Source organism: Mustela putorius, unplaced genomic scaffold, assembly GCF_011764305.1.
Source record: "Mustela putorius furo isolate JIRA1106 unplaced genomic scaffold, ASM1176430v1.1 tig00003983_pilon_pilon_pilon, whole genome shotgun sequence".
NCBI lineage: Eukaryota > Metazoa > Chordata > Mammalia > Carnivora > Mustelidae > Mustela > Mustela putorius.
Genome location: NW_025422123.1, coordinates 22,441,724 through 22,457,455, shown reverse-complemented (window position 1 = coordinate 22,457,455; position 15,732 = coordinate 22,441,724). Strand labels below are relative to the sequence as shown.

The window sequence follows — 15,732 nt, the reverse complement described above, 5'->3', positions numbered from 1 at the left end:
TTTATGAGGGGAGAGTTTGAGTACGTTTTCTTAACCTTGCAGATTTCCAGTGAAGAAATATCAACCAAAAAGGAGCAATTATCTGAAGCACTTCAAACCATGCAGCTATTTTTGGCAAAACATGGAGACAAGTATGTTGGTTTTCATTAGCTCTTTTATTCAAAGTAGAGAAGTTGTCTTCATGTTAAGCAGAGCAAAAGCTGGTAAATTTTAATTGAGATTTTAAAAATCAAACTCAGAAATTTATTTAATACACAGTTATAAACTTAGCAATATGATAGTTACTTTTAGTCACTTACAGTCTTTACCAAAATCCTAAATGTAGCTATTATACGCATATATTAGTGATTAAAAAAAACAGGCTCCAAAATGTTAAGAGTGGATAGCTAGTGAGTGGTAAAGATTCGAAGCCAAGTTTTAATTCTAAGTAGTACTTTCTATGACTCTCTATGACTTTACTTTTTGGAAAATATGTATGGATATCTTCATTTTCTTTGCTGAGACTTGTGATAACCTGGTTTCTCATATTGTGGTCTTACTTTTTCCAACAAGGTACTTCATGTATTTAAGCCAGTGCCTCAGGTGGGAAAAAAAACTATCCTTTTCTAAAATCCTTTTTGGGGCTGTCCCCAAGATTATGCCACAATGACTTTGTATTGTACCTTAGAGAATCAGGTTAATTTCCTTGTTAATTTCATCTTTATTCATGCTTTAGTTTGAACAAGTTTCATCTGGAGTCATGCTATCATTCTGTCCCACTTCCATGTTGGAGCTAACTTGAATATTTTCCCCTGTTGGATAACAGTGTTGTTATTTTAGAAATGTGTGTGTATGCTAGAGAAGTGCTCATGTGTTAGTTTACAGCCTTCTCTCCGTCTCTTTCTCAGGCGAGGGAAGGATTCCTGGATGTGTAAGGGCCATCCTTAAATTTTATACACATTCTGAGACTTGAGCAATCTGTAAATGAAGTTTTGTTTTACTTTACGATCATGTGCTTGTTTGGAAAGGGATTTTACTTTACAAAATCATTGAGCCTAATGTGTTGTCCGTATCACTTGAAGACTTGCATTCCTCTTTTCATGCTTTCTGGTTACTTTAGAATGACAGATGAAGAAAGAAATGAATTGGAAAAACAAGTGAAATCTCTTCAAGAAAGTTATAATTCTTTCTTTAGTGAATCTCTGAAACAACTACAAGAATCACAAACCTTAGGAGATAAAAAGGTAGAGGAGAAGGTAATATAATTTATTTAAAACATGAAGCTGTTTCAAGAGTCTTAGTTTTATCGCATGGTTGTAGAAATGTATGTCAGTGATAAATGACCTTGAATTTGTGTACATGGAAAAAACATGGATGGAGTTTATCTAAGTATTTAGAGATTTCAGTGTTGTTTATTAAATGCAGTCTTACACTTGCTGTCATCAGTTTCTGTGACATCTTAATCTCTGCCTTGCATGGTAAAAGAAAAGAATCATTCATTTTTCTAACTCTTCTCTTTAAAAGCCATTCTTCTACTGCTGTATTAGGTATTTTACTATATAAATATGATGTTATAAAATAGCTTCAACTCATCTTTAAAGATGACACTAGAGTGTTATGCACTAGTTTCATTTTCAGAGATAATCGTGAGATTTACTGGAGGAATACTGGGCCATTTGTTATAGTGATGATGCCCTAGCATCTTCTTAAAATGTAACAGGAATCACTTAAAATTTGGCCTGTCTTTAAACTTTTGAAACTCGACAATACATATTCACAATATTCAACATAATATTCGGTGTTGAAAAAGTTATCCTTGTATTCAATTCCCTTACTCCCTGGAATACTATACACAGTATTTGTCACATTTTGGGGGTATGTAACAATTTTTCTGGTTCATTAGTTTTTTACTGTCTGCAAAGAAGTCTGTATGCTGTAAACATCAATAGCATGGGGTTTGGTACTCTCTTTCATGTCAGTCAACTAATCTCACCCAATTGCAGAGAGCATGATTTGCCTTCTTAGGTATGTGTTCTGTTTTCTCACTATCATCATTTACTCTGTTGTGTCCTCACTAACCTTGTTAATGTACACAATATTAAGTTTTCAATTCACAGATGCATGTTGTTTTCAAAGCTTTTATCACATCCTGTGCTGTTGAATAGATCACTGACATAGATCACTTGTGCATTTGAGCTGCCTAACATTCACAGCATTGCTGCGCCTTGGTAAGTAGAGGATTTTTATGTTGAAGTGTATTTATTTCTTAAAAAAATGCAAACTAAGTTTCATGAAATTCTGCCCACCCTTGGGTCACTGACTGATCTGAGAATTTTCTGTTCTCTTTTCAGCTGGATAAAGTGATTGGTGGCACCGTTGATCAGACAACTGGAGAAGTACTTTCCGTCTTTCAGGCCGTTTTAAGAGGCCTTCTAGACTATGACACAGGAATCAGGTTGCTTGAGACACAGCTAATGATTTCTGGTCTCATTTCACCAAAATTAAGAAAATGTTTTGACCTCCAAGATGCTGCAAGTCATGGCCTTATTGATGAGCAAGTTTTGTGCCAACTCAAAGAACTAAATCAAGTAAAGGAGATCATTTCTACTATATCATCTCCCACAATTCCAGTGCTGGAAGCTTTGGCCCAAGGCATGATATCAGAATCCATGGCCATCAGAGTTCTCGAGATACTGCTTTCCACAGGCTTTCTAGTCACTCCAGCCACAGGAGAACAGTTGACCCTGCAGAAGGCTTTCCAACAGAACCTGGTTTCCTCAGCACTATTTTCTAAAGTCCTGGAAAGGCAAAACACATGTAAAGATCTTATTGACCCCTGCACTGCTGAGAAGGTGTCTTTAGCAGATATTATACAAAGAAGTATTTTACAGGAAAACACTGGGTTGCGGCTTCTACCTGTGAGACCGCAAGAAGGAGGCAGAATAACATTAAAATGTGGAAGAAACATAAGCATTTTAAGGGCAGCTCATGAAGGTCTTATAGACCGTGAAACCATGTTTAGGTTATTAGGTGCACAGCTTCTTTCCGGGGGTCTCATCAGTTGCAGCTCTGATCAGAGAATGACCGTTGAAGAAGCTGTAGCAGAAGGGGTGATTGACAGAGACATGGCTAACAGTATTCTCACATATCAGGTTCAAACAGGCGGAATCATCCACTCAGACCCTCCTAAACGTTTGACGGTGGACGAAGCGGTCCAGTGTGATCTAATTACTTCAAGCAGTGCTCTTTTGGTCCTAGAGGCTCAGCGAGGCTATGTTGGACTCATTTGGCCTCACTCTGGTGAAATATTTCCTACATCGTCTTCCTTGCAGCAAGAATTGATTACAAATGAATTGGCTTACAAAATCCTGAATGGCAGGCAGAAAATAGCTGCTCTTTATATTCCAGAAACTTCTCAAGTCATTGGTTTGGATGTTGCTAAGCAGCTGGGAATTATAGATAATAACACAGCATCGATTTTGAAAAATATAATGCTGCCTGATAAAATGCCAGATTTGGGGGGTTTAGAAGCTTGTAAAAATGCCAGAAGATGGCTCTCTTTCTGTAAATTCCAACCATCCACAGTCCATGATTACAGGCAAGAAGAGGATGTTTTTGATGGAGAAGAGCCGGTGGCAACTCAGAGCTCAGAACAAACTAAAAAATTATTTTTGTCTTATTTGATGATAAATAGCTATATGGATGCAAACACAGGGCAGAGGCTCTTGCTGTATGATGGAGACTTGAATGAGGCTGTTGGGATGCTGCTGGAAGGCTGTAGTGCAGAATTTGAGGGCACATCCATCAAAGAATGTCTTGATACCTTAAGACTCCCTGGTGTTTTTCTGAATAATGCTCCAAGTGAAGAAAAGAATGACAGGTTAGCTTCGCCGAATAGTTTTGGTACATGGCATTGTAGAGAACCTAAGCATAAAGAAATCCCTGAAGACAGAAAGCATGCCATAGATGAGGAGTTTAATGAAATGGGAAATAACATTACCAGTAGTGAATTCTGTGAGTCAGAAAACCTGGAAAATAGAATAGCAACTGATCATATAGTCAAGACTTCATCCAGTGTGTGTGTTTCCAATTCTGCATCCTATTCAGCACAGCCTGGGCTTGTAGCATTTGGCATGCTTAGACAAGACTCTGAAGGCATACTTAAAAACAGTGAAAATCAAGGTCAAGTTGGAACAAGTGAACATGTCAGTGAATGTAGTCATTCTAAAAATATTCAAAACTTTGCAAGTGATTCGATAACAAATCCTATTATGAGATCAAAAACTAGTATGATCTGTGACTTGAATGAAAAAGAGAATGAAGGTAATATAAGCAGGGATTTGACAATCTTTGACTATTCTCCCAGGCTGAGTGCCTTGCTAAGTCATGATAAATTGAGGAATGACCAGGAAAGCCTTAATGACATACCTACCCTAGAGAGCAATGGAAATAAATGTGAAGACTCCACATCGCCCCTCAGTGACCAAACCAAGCTGTCAGGTCAACGAATGGGAGAGACTTTTCAAGAGCAGTTTCTGGGAATTGCAGCGATCAATATCAGTTTACAGGGAGAACGCTCTCAACAGAAACCTGTAAATATAGGTGACAGTCCTCCTCTGGTCCAGTCTTGCGATGATAAATGTATTTCAGAAACTTATGGCGAAGAGGAAAAATTGGGTGCTGCCTCTTCACAGAAACCTGAAGACAAGCCATCTGGGTCCAAAATGGAAGAGGACACCTGTGCCATGACCCCGCAGGGCTCATCTTCTGTCTGCAGCCCACTGCTGCTTGAAGGAACTGTTGGTGCTGGCGACTATGAAACATCACTCCTGGATGATCAGCCAAGTGTGACAGAAACAGACACTGACAGTGAAGATGATTTTTATGATACTCCCTTGTCTGAAGATGACGACCATGATTCTCTGCTTCTGGAAGGGGACGATCGTGATTGTTTACAGCCTGAGGACTATGCCACACTGCAAGAGGAAACTGATGGGGCTGCTCCCTCTGGGGATGGATTTTATGATATTTCAAGAGAGAATGGAAGTTCTGTGATAGCCCAGGGGGCACTGGTTGACAGCCTAAGTGTGAGGGGAGGCCCAGAGTCTCCCCAGGGTGTTCTCATGGCTACCAAGAATGCTGGAGTCGATCTTGGTGAGAGAATCCATTCAGGTTCAGTTGGCTCACATGAGGGCAACGGATCATTGCTGGAAACTGTATCAGAAAGAGAAAGCTCAAACAGCCTTGAAGGTGATGAGTCTGACTCATCAACTGATTATGAAATTGGAGGAAGAAAAGAGAGCTTTAGTGCTTTGTTAAAATTTGATGACGCTGGGTGTTGGAGAGGGGGAACAGAAGAACATATAACTGGACAAGATTTTACATCTGAAACTGAGCAGTTAGATTCTATGCAAAGTGAAGAAAGTTATGGGGATTACGTATATGACAGTGATGATGATGATGGCGATGATGAAGAAGGAGTAGAAGGTGACAGTGAGGAGCCCTGGCGCCAGGATAAGCCTGCAGATACAGATAGCCAGTTGCATGCCACTGCAGTAGGTGAAAAGGAAAACACTCAGGACAGTCAGAGTGTTAATGAAAGAATTCTCCTGGATAGAATGCACAACTGCAGTTCTTTAGAAAACCAGCAAGGTGTAAATGCTTTACAGCTAGAATCAACTAGTAAAAGGAGCTTGGTTATGGAAAGAAGCAACCTTCAAGAATATACAACTGAGGTTGTTGGAAAAAGCCCAGAAAATCCGTTGAATCATGAGCTGGCCCTTAAGGATATATTGTTGCCAATCACTAAAGACGCTGAATCAGAAGACATCTTTGGCTCGGTAGCTATTTTACACAATACTGATACCTGTTCAACTTCTGAAGTAGATAATGATCTAATGAACCTGAAGATTAAGTTGATCGAAGGGCCAGAATCTACTGACTCTGTGAAAGGTGGAGATCCATATTCCAAGAATGTGACCCTTCCAGTCTGCTCATCTTTTGATGCTATCATTTGTTCTGAGCCCGATTTAATGGGAAAGCCCGCTGAGGAAAGCCGTTTGTCATCCATAGCCTCGGTAACTGCCAAGGAGCATCAAGGAAACGAAAGAGGTGTAATTGTAAAGGAAGGCGACCAAAGCAGTATACTAACAGAAGACGAAACGCCAGTTCATGAAGTGTGCTCAGGTAGAGGAGAGGTGCGAGGAGAAGGTCTACAAGAAGATAATAGGTATCTTGGACTTTTGTCTAATGAAAGTACGATGGGGAGTCTTGCTTTAGGTAATGACCAGTGTCCATTTCCACAAATCACAGACAGTGAAGAACATAATCAGAAAGGAGGCCTGAAAAAAGTAAGTGTAACTCTTAGAGATGAACCAGAGAACCCACAGACAGTGGTATGCGAAAGTCCTGTTCAGTTTGAGAATCTTGAAGAAATATTTGACTCCTCAGTTTCCAGAGTGTTCGGTGCTGACTTGACTTCAGACATTCTGTTGTCCGAAGGGGATACAAGTACTGAGAGAGATTCATTCACTGATGGGCCTAAGAAAGCCTCTGACCTGTTCACTTATTTAAAACATTGTACAAAAGATGTAAAAGCAAAGGATGTCTCAAAACCCAGTGAAGGTATCCCAAGCTGTGTTCTAACAGCTTCCCCTGCTGTGAAGGGGCACGTACAGTTCAGAGTAAATGATGTAAAAGAGAAGACAACTCTTACCCAGGAAATCTCACCTCTAAATGAGATGGCCCGACAGAGTGGTCCTTGTACTAAAGAAAGTGCCTCAGAAGGGGGAACAGGAATGGCTCAGTTCACACCAGAAAGTAAGGAAAGCACACTGTCAATCTTACCTCTTAGAAGTATGGAAGACCAGGGGGAAAGTAACAATTTTGTGCCACCAGAACTCTGCACAAATGGAATAAGAAATGGTAACTCCAGGAGCCCTTTAAGCACAGCCTGCTCATTATCAGAAATTAACAGTAGGGTGGAAATAATTGAGCAACAGCAGCAAAAGGAACACACCTTGTCTCTAGGACTCCAAGAAAAGGAGGTTCAGTTTCCTGAGTTATCTCAGGTATTTGTTGAGGATGTAAAGGATATCTTAAAAAGTATACTGGAAGAAGGCCCTATGAATCCTCAAGAGGTTGAAGAATCTTCAGTCTGTGCAGACACCAAAACTTTACTTCAAAACTTAATTAAAAGAGTTAGCATATCACAGCTGGCAAATAAAGCATCTGGTGTGCCCAGTGACTTTGAAGTTGGTGACTGTTCTGGGGTTTCCCCTGTGAATAACTCACCAGAACTGAAAGCAGAGAGCAGCAATGATCCGTTCTGTATTGCAAATCTGAAGTCTGAGCTTCTCCTTGATATACTTAGGCAAAATCAGTATAAGCAGAAAATTACTGGAGCAATTGAATTGATAAAAGAATTAACCCAGATGGAGTATGAGCTAGAGAAAAGAGGTATAACCTCTAAAGTAGCTCCATTGCAACTTGAAAATATTTTCTACAAGCTGCTGGCTGACACGTACTCAGAGAAGGTGGAACAGGTCAGTGACTTGAATCAAAAATCACCCACTACTCCTGAGATGGTGGATGAAAAGTCACACATTCTTGATGATCTTAAAAGCAAAGAAGAAAACCATTGTTCCCTTAGTTCACAAAATATAAAAGATATTAGACTAGAAAGTTCTACTGTGTGTACATCAGCATTGCCAAGCGATGAGAAGCTGGGGGAGCTATGCAGTGATACCCCGGACCATTTGGAAAGTATTTCAGGGTCAAAAGGAATGACGTCTGGAGATAGCTCAGTGGAACAAGTAAGTTGATTTTACATTTTTATATGGTAGTAGCTGCATGAAACATTTGGGAATAACCCCATATATTTTATTTGCTTTAAAAAACAATGTAAAGGCTATTGAATTAAAATGTCCAAATTTGTGTTTAGTTTTCCACTGAATTACAGCAGTGTTCACAGCACACATCAAAAATGCATGAGTATTTGGCTTTACTTCAAGATATGAAGCCCCCTTTAGACAGCCAGGAGTCTCTGGATAATAATCTGGAAGCTTTGAGGAAACAACTTAAACAGTTAGAGGTAAGAACTGTCCACTGCCTGTTACGAATGGTTGTCAGCTGGTGTTAACTTGGAAAAATGAGCATTGGGCTTTACTCTTACATTTAGAATGGATTGTGATTGGTGTTTTCACTGAATGGTTCTGGGATATCTGTTTTTCGCAGACATTTGAATTGGGATTGGCTCCAATTGCTGTTCTTTTAAGAAAAGACATGAAGTTGGCAGAAGAGTTTTTAGAGTCTCTTCCCAGTGACTTCCCCACTGGACAGCTGGAGGAATTGAGGACTAGCCACCAAAATTTGCAGACTTCTTTCTCTTCCCTTAGCAGTGTGTCTTCAGAAAGAATGAAACACGTCATGCTTGCAATTGACTCCGAAATGGTAGGCATCGAAGCATTTCACGCCAAGTCAGAATTTGAGTTTTGAAGAAAATTTGATTATTTGAAAATTTAGTCATGAGATGAAGTCTTTTTTGTTTTAATACTGCTAGGGCCTTGAAACAGAGCCAGTTTTTGTAGGAATTTGAAATTTGGTAATTGAAATGAACACATGATTTTATTTTCTAGTCTAAACTAGCAGTTTCCTATGAAGAATTTCTACAGAAACTGGAGTCTTTCTCATCTTGGATATCCGAGAAGAGCAAGTCTGTGAAGGATATTGAGATTGTGAATGTACAAGACGCTGAACATGTGAAGAGAACTTTGGAATTTCTCAAGGCAAGTATTAAAACAAATGAGATAAAGTACATTTAAAAACCTCCAGGTTTAATATAACAACTGTTTACAGGAACAATCATGACTGCTAAATCTTAAAAGGTTATTTTCTTCCTTGTCTCTAAGAGATGTTTGTTCATAACTAACACAACCATGAAATAATCACAACATATGGTTATCATTCTGATGCTTTCCCAACTGCCTTATCAGTGCCTTACCACCACTGACATCTTAAGATTTATATTCATGTATGTATTAGTCACATAAATATGTAGTTTTTAAATTAGTCTTAAAAGTACATCATAGTTCTTAACTTGAATAGCATGCCTCATGAATGAATCTTAGGCTCCTGGCCTGAGTCAGAAAACTGAAAAATTCTTAGAGAAATTATCTTCCCATATAATATTAAGTACCATAGTATTTAAATAATTTCATCATTACCATCCACTATCAGGTGCTGAATAGATTTTTGACTAACCGAATCATGAAAACATGTCAGTAAAACCTTGAGTCCCTGATAGAAGAAGGATATTTTTAAATATTATCAATACAAGTTTTATATTATGGCTTACTTCCCATTTTATAACTTGCACTGTTTTGTTCACAGAACGTGTTAAAAGACCTTGGACACACCAAAGTGCAGCTGGAGGCCACTGCCCTTGATGTGCAGTTCTTCATTTCTGAGTGTGCACAAGACCTGTCTCCCAGCCAAAGCAAACAACTCCTGAGGCTCCTAAATACCACTCAGAAGTGTTTTCTTGATGTGCAGGAATCAGTAACTGCCCGGGTAGAGCACCTAAAGGCTCAGTTACAGCTAGAACAAGATCTTGATGATCAGAAGGTTTGCCTTTCTTTGTGGAGCTGGAATTCTTTGTTTTTAGTTCTTTTGTGTGAAACCTGTTATGTGGATACCCCAGGATCCAGAAAGGCAGTTAGTGGACAGGGTATAATGGAGAGATGCTGGAATATATAAGAATATTATTTTCCACAAGAATGCTATAGTTTATTTTAATTTTTATGACTCCCTGAAACCACCATTTTCAAGTGGGAGTCTTGATTTTTGGGGGGGAATAGGAAATATGGATGCGCTCAGATTTTGATAAATTGATGAACATATGGACAAAGAAGAGTAAGGTATCTTTTCCCACTGGGAGGAAGGAGGGCACAGCAGCACGGAGCATGGGCTCTGGAGTCAGAGTGGCTGAGCTCACCTCCCAGCTACCTTCAGTCATGTGTGACCTAGGGCACATTGCTCAATCATGGTTTTCTCAGTGGTAAATATGAAATAGTAACCGTGCTTACCTGGTAGTACTGTGAGCACTAATAAAAGAATGATTTTACTTGCCTGGCATGTGTTGGGCTTCTAGGAAACATGATCAGTGAGTGGCTTTAAGATGCATAACTAGTGTATAAATAGTAGGAAAAGGAAAGGTGCGAGTATTAGTACTGATTTACCAAATTAATCTCTTGATCGAGTGAATTATATTAGAGTGCTATATCTAATGAGCAGAGGGGTGGCAGTGGAATTAGGCACAGTAATTAAGTAAAAACATTGCATGCAGTGCTCCTTTTAGTTTTTCTTGAAGCCCCTAGGCGTTGTCTTCCGCATGATAACCCAAGTACACATAGCAGATACGTTAACATACAAACCACAACTAACTTCTGTTTTGATATCCTTTTGCAGAATTAATTGTGTGTGTCGCAGGTTTCGAGAGCTTAAGAACATGGAATGTTCCTTCCTGTGGGTCAGAAGCTCCATCTCTTACCCATATGCATGGCCAGTATTCTCCTGAGCAGTTTCATCCGAACATGAGCTCCTTCTTTGTATACGGGACATGCTCTTACTTTCTGTGTCACCTTGCTCCATATGTACCCCACTGCTATCATGTTTACAGCATACACAGAAAAACTTGCAAGATATGTTCTGATTTTGCAGTTAGAACTCGTACAATGTGCAGAACTTGCAAAATGTGTTCTCATAAGGAGGAATCACAATAGTGAGTTTATGACCACACATCTAAGGTGCTTTGGTTTTGCCCTGTTTAGATCGTGGCAGAACGTCAGCAGGAGTACAAAGAGAAACTCCAAGGAATATGCGATCTCCTCACCCAGACTGAAAACCGCCTCATTGGTCACCAGGAAGCCTTCGTGATTGGAGATGGCACAACTGAGTTAAAGAAGTATCAGTCCAAGCAGGAGGTAAAATTTGGTTTTGCATCAGCAGCTCTCTGTTGATACTAATAGTATTATTAGCAAGTCATGTCAGCTATTCTGAGCCAAGGTGAGCTTTCAACTTGATACTAAGAGTTACATTTCCAGCTTCAAGAAAGCCAATAATTTTCTTGACTGATGTTGGTGAGATATTGAGGGAAGGCGCTGTAAAGGAGGTTGCTAATGGGGTGCCTGGGTGGCTCAGTGGGTTAAGCCACTGCCTTCGGCTCAGGTCATGATCTCAGGGTCCTGGGATCAAGTCCCACCCACATCGGGCTCTCTGCTCAGCAGGGAGCCTGCTTCCTCCTCTCTCTCTCTGCCTGCCTCTCTTCCTACCTGTGATCTCTCTCTGTCAAATAAATAAATAAAATCTTTAAAAAAAAAAAAAAAGAAAAAAGAAAAAGAACTACTATATAATAGTAAGCCACCTTTTTAAAAAAAAAAAAAAAAAGGAGGTTGCTAATGGAAGTATCTGGTGTAAGGAGTTAAAACTTGTCTCCCCTTAAAGCCAGCTCACTCAGTTGTACAGTAGCTATTTGTCTGGGTTCTTTCTCTTTCTTAACTTCCTATTCCTTTCATCTTTCTCCACAATTTGTCCCTCTTCATCACATGAACAAACAATAAAGAGAGGTAAAGATAGCCTGATTTTGGTGTCAGGAGAAAGAACATTCTCATGATAACTAGATAGCTCTTGGTTCAAATGCAAGATACTCCACACTGTTAGCTTTATAAAGAACCTCTTCAAGCCTTAGTTTCTTTGTTGGTCATACCTCACTGATTGTAGGAGTTAAGCAAATGCTGTGTGTTAATTAAGTGACTAGCACAGTTAATGGCACATAATAGTGGCTCAGTAAGTAGTATCTCTTTCCATTCAAATACTTAGAATGATTTGATAAAGCTTAAATTAAAAATACGGAAAAATATTGCGAAAGTTCAAACAGTATAATTTGGAGAATGAAAACACAAAATAAAGGAGGAAAAGAAGAGAAAAATTCCATACAGAAATCTAGATGGAGGGAAGCTATAACTGCTGAGGAGAGATCCTAATTTTGAGCTTCCTAGCAACTGTGGCAAAGAAGCAAACATTGCATATTAGAGAGCCTTGGAGTTTAGAAGAAGTTATCTTAGTTCACTGGGAGAATTTGTTTTTATCCTGAGTAATAAATATATATTAAAAAATAAATGTTTAGAAACTGAATAAATAGTAAATAGTAGTGTCATGTCTTTAAAAGCTCCTATAAATGTGTTCATATAGCGTGATAATATCTGGTGTGAGCAAATTCGTATAGATTATATTATTAAATTCATTATTTTCTTTTTTAAAAAGACTTATTTATTTATTTTAGACACAGCAGGAGGAGGGGCAGAGGGAGAGGGAGAGAAATCCTCAGCAGACTCCCCGCTGAGTGTGGAGCCCAGTGCCGGGCTTGATCCCGGGACCGTGAGATCGTGACCCAAGCTGAAACCAAGAGTCAGCCACTTAACCAATTGAGCCACCTACACGCTCCTGAAGTTCATGTTCTGAAACATAAATTTTTATGTTTTAGAAATATGAAAATCTCACACTTTCTTTAATGTCATTTGAGATTTCACATTAAATTGAATATTGTGACTTAAGTAAACCAACTCAGATTGACTATGCGTTCTCAACCTATAAATAAGTGTTCGATTCTTCTCTGCTCACTCCCTGTTTTAGAATTACAGCTCTTGTAGAATTAAATAGGTAATAATTTAATAAGGGTTTTTTTTTTTCTTTTGTGTTATAAGGAATTACAGAAAGATATGCGAGGAAGTGCACAGGCTTTGGCAGAAATAGTGAAAAATACGGAGAAATTCTTAAAAGAGAATGGTGAAAAGCTATCACGAGAAGATAAAGCTTTGATTGAGCAAAAACTCAATGAAGCCAAGTTTAAGTGTGAACAGCTTAATCTAAAGGCAGAACAATCCAAAAAGGAGCTGGATAAAGTTGTGACAACAGCAATCAAAGAAGAAACTGAAAAGGTCCTCATTCCAATATGTAGTACACTGTTGCTTTGTTGAAGATGATTAGTATAACAGCTACTTGAAGTTTTAAGTGGTATCAGGTGCCAGTAAGCAATGATTAGTACCAGAGACGAGAATGATGGGTTTCCAGTCATATAATTGGCCAAATGTTGTAGAAAGTTTGAAAAACTCGTTTTAACTTAAAAAAAATTTTTTTAAGTGGGATTGTCAGGCTTTCTACTTGGGAAATGCATGAGACTCGATCAATTGTAGTTAAAAATTCAGCATGTCTTTTTAAGGACATCAATTGTAGTTAAAATTTCAGAATGCCCAGTAACTACCTGTGACTCTAAGGTTTAATTTCACTGTGTTCAGTTTTTAGTGTGTGTCCATTTTTAGTATCCCCACTCTAATTTTAAATATTTACTTTTGGAATGTCTTAAAACTGGTGCCTCAGCCAGCATATAGAATACCTCCTGTGAACTTCCTCTCTCCAGGTGGCAGCTGCAAAGCAACTGGAAGAGAGCAAAACCAAAATAGAAAACCTGCTGGACTGGCTGTCCAATGTCGACAAAGACTCCGACAGAGCAGAGGTCAAACAGAGACAGGTCATTGAACAGAACGGAACTCATTTTCAAGAAGGCGATGGCACGTCGGTGATGGGAGAGGAAGATGAGGTTAATGGTAACCTGTTGGAAACTGATGTTGATGGACAAGTTGGAACCACTGAGGAGAATCTGAACCAGCAGTACCAGAAAGTTAAGGTTTGTTGTTTTAAACAGAGTGATATTGTCAAATTCTGTCTCTTAGGTCTGTGGAAATGGGGTACCTGAGTTCTCTTTTGAAACCTTAATGACCACTGACTGTAAAGTCCCACCTTCTAGGTGCATCATTGTGTCAGATATAAGTTGCTGTGAGAACTCTAAGCAAGAAACAATGAGATGTGGCATTCTTCTAACTGGAGCAAATTTGTGAAGAATTAATAGAAATAATGATAGCTGGTATTAATTAATGGCAAATAGATAACAGTTATGGTGGACCCTGCAGGCTCCTTTCTCAGCTCTTCCCATCTGAACACCCTGAGTCCCTCTGGCCCCCTGCTCCCTTGGAAGTCAGGGGCTGCATTCTCATTTCACAGGTGGGGAAACTGGAACATACAGAAGTGAAGTCGTTTGTCCAAGTGTACACATCTAGTGCTGGAGCAGAGGCAACTTTTGAAAACCTTTTTCAGAGTGTCACATAACTGACCATTTTATTTCAGCATGTGGCTTTTGTTGTCACAAAATCAGATGACTGGACTGGAGGCCCTTTGCAGTTTTAGGAGTTTTCCTCCATGTCTTTGTCTTTGGAGTCCTTGGAATAGAAGGTTTTTATAGTCTAGGAAATATAAGTCAAACAAGAAGAAGAGTGGAAGTATTTATTGTATTCATAGTTTACGGGGGCTATTCCAGAACCTTATTGTAATTATCTCTTAAAATGAAAAAGTTAATGAATTCCTTTAGGAATGAGTCAGCTATAAAGAAGTCAGAAAAGGTTAGTAACTTGACCCAATGAGTGAAAATACCAGTGGGTGGATTCAAACATAAAGAGGCCTCATAGGAAAGCTCTTGTTTTTAGCCACAGCATGATGTTTGCCTTCTGATCTTTTTGCTTCTAAGGATATGGGTCTCTGAAAGCGCTTTAGGAATTCTTAATGTCCTGACAGAGTTCAGAAACAGCCCAAGGGCCTGACTAGGGCTTCTGTTTCCAGTACTTTCTAGTTGTGCCACATGTCCTAGGCCACATGGTTTCTTCCCTCAGCCCAGATTTCCTCATTTATAAAAGGAAGGGGATGGATCAGATCATTTATAAGGTGTTCCATATGTCTGTCTAACGTCCCATGTGTGGAGGACCCACTGGAGGGCAGTCTATGGTTATAGCTCAAATGTCAAAGACATAGTCTGTGGGAGAAAAGTTCTTTGGACAAAAATATCATGGGTCCATGATGTGGCAGGCATTGTTGTAGATAGAATACAAATATTAATGAGTCTGTTCTCAGCTGACTGATGGGGATCAGACTTATAAGTGAACAGTTTTCCTACAACAGTTCTTCTCAGTCCTGTTTATTTCATAGCGTAGTTATTCTTATTAGTCCTTGGTGCTAACACTGTTCTAGGTGCATGGGATTTCCCAGTGAGCAACATAAATTCCCTGCCATGGTGCTTGCCTGTGAGGATAGTGAAGATGATATTTATTAATAACTAAATTTTATACAATATGGGATGTTAGAAGGTAATGATCTTTTGCTAAAAGAAGTAAGTTGAGTTGGTATGGGTGGGTGAGCATGGGGTCGGGAACCACTTATCAGCATTAAATAAGATCATTTCTGAGCAGGTCTAGCTGAGACGATGAGATTTGCGTGAAGACTTAGAGGGGGTGTGTGCGAGAGATACCTGAGGGAAGAGCTGTTACCAGATGAGGAGACCTGGGGAAAAAAGCCCCTAATGTGCCTCACGAGGAGGGGGTAGAGGTAGTGGTTTGAGACACTGGAGTTCCTGGAGTGGGGATGGGGTTGGACCAAATAGAGAACTCTGAGGTAATGTTATCATTACATTATGGCTCCCTATGAACCATTATGAGGTAATGTTATCATTACATTGGCTCCCTGTAAACCATTATGAGAAGTTTTGGAAATTATCTAAAAGGATTCTTATCTTTTTTGCCATAGTTGTATGGATATTGGGGTGAATGGAAGCAGCTGCTTTGCTGGAGAGAAAGAGACTCCAGCTACCTGACA

The 15,732-nt window shown here is 39.4% G+C and overlaps 1 protein-coding gene across 31 annotated transcripts in view; it reads left to right on the top strand.

Annotated features, from left to right (window-relative positions):
• Positions 1 to 15,732, top strand: part of DST (dystonin) — a 471,262-nt gene that overhangs the window by 332,961 nt on the left and 122,569 nt on the right. For 22 of the 31 annotated variants that reach the window (XM_013045864.2, XM_045071198.1, XM_045071195.1 and 19 more), the window contains 10 exons: positions 43 to 131; positions 1,100 to 1,235; positions 2,331 to 7,793; positions 7,922 to 8,071; positions 8,215 to 8,430; positions 8,616 to 8,765; positions 9,370 to 9,603; positions 10,809 to 10,961; positions 12,741 to 12,974; positions 13,454 to 13,720. In XM_013045864.2, coding sequence (XP_012901318.1) covers positions 43 to 131; positions 1,100 to 1,235; positions 2,331 to 7,793; positions 7,922 to 8,071; positions 8,215 to 8,430; positions 8,616 to 8,765; positions 9,370 to 9,603; positions 10,809 to 10,961; positions 12,741 to 12,974; positions 13,454 to 13,720 — 7,092 coding nt within the window. The remainder of the gene's footprint in view (positions 1 to 42; positions 132 to 1,099; positions 1,236 to 2,330; positions 7,794 to 7,921; positions 8,072 to 8,214; positions 8,431 to 8,615; positions 8,766 to 9,369; positions 9,604 to 10,808; positions 10,962 to 12,740; positions 12,975 to 13,453; positions 13,721 to 15,732) is intronic. The other 9 variants (XM_004772397.3, XM_004772396.3, XM_045071206.1 and 6 more) reach the window with 3 other exon arrangements.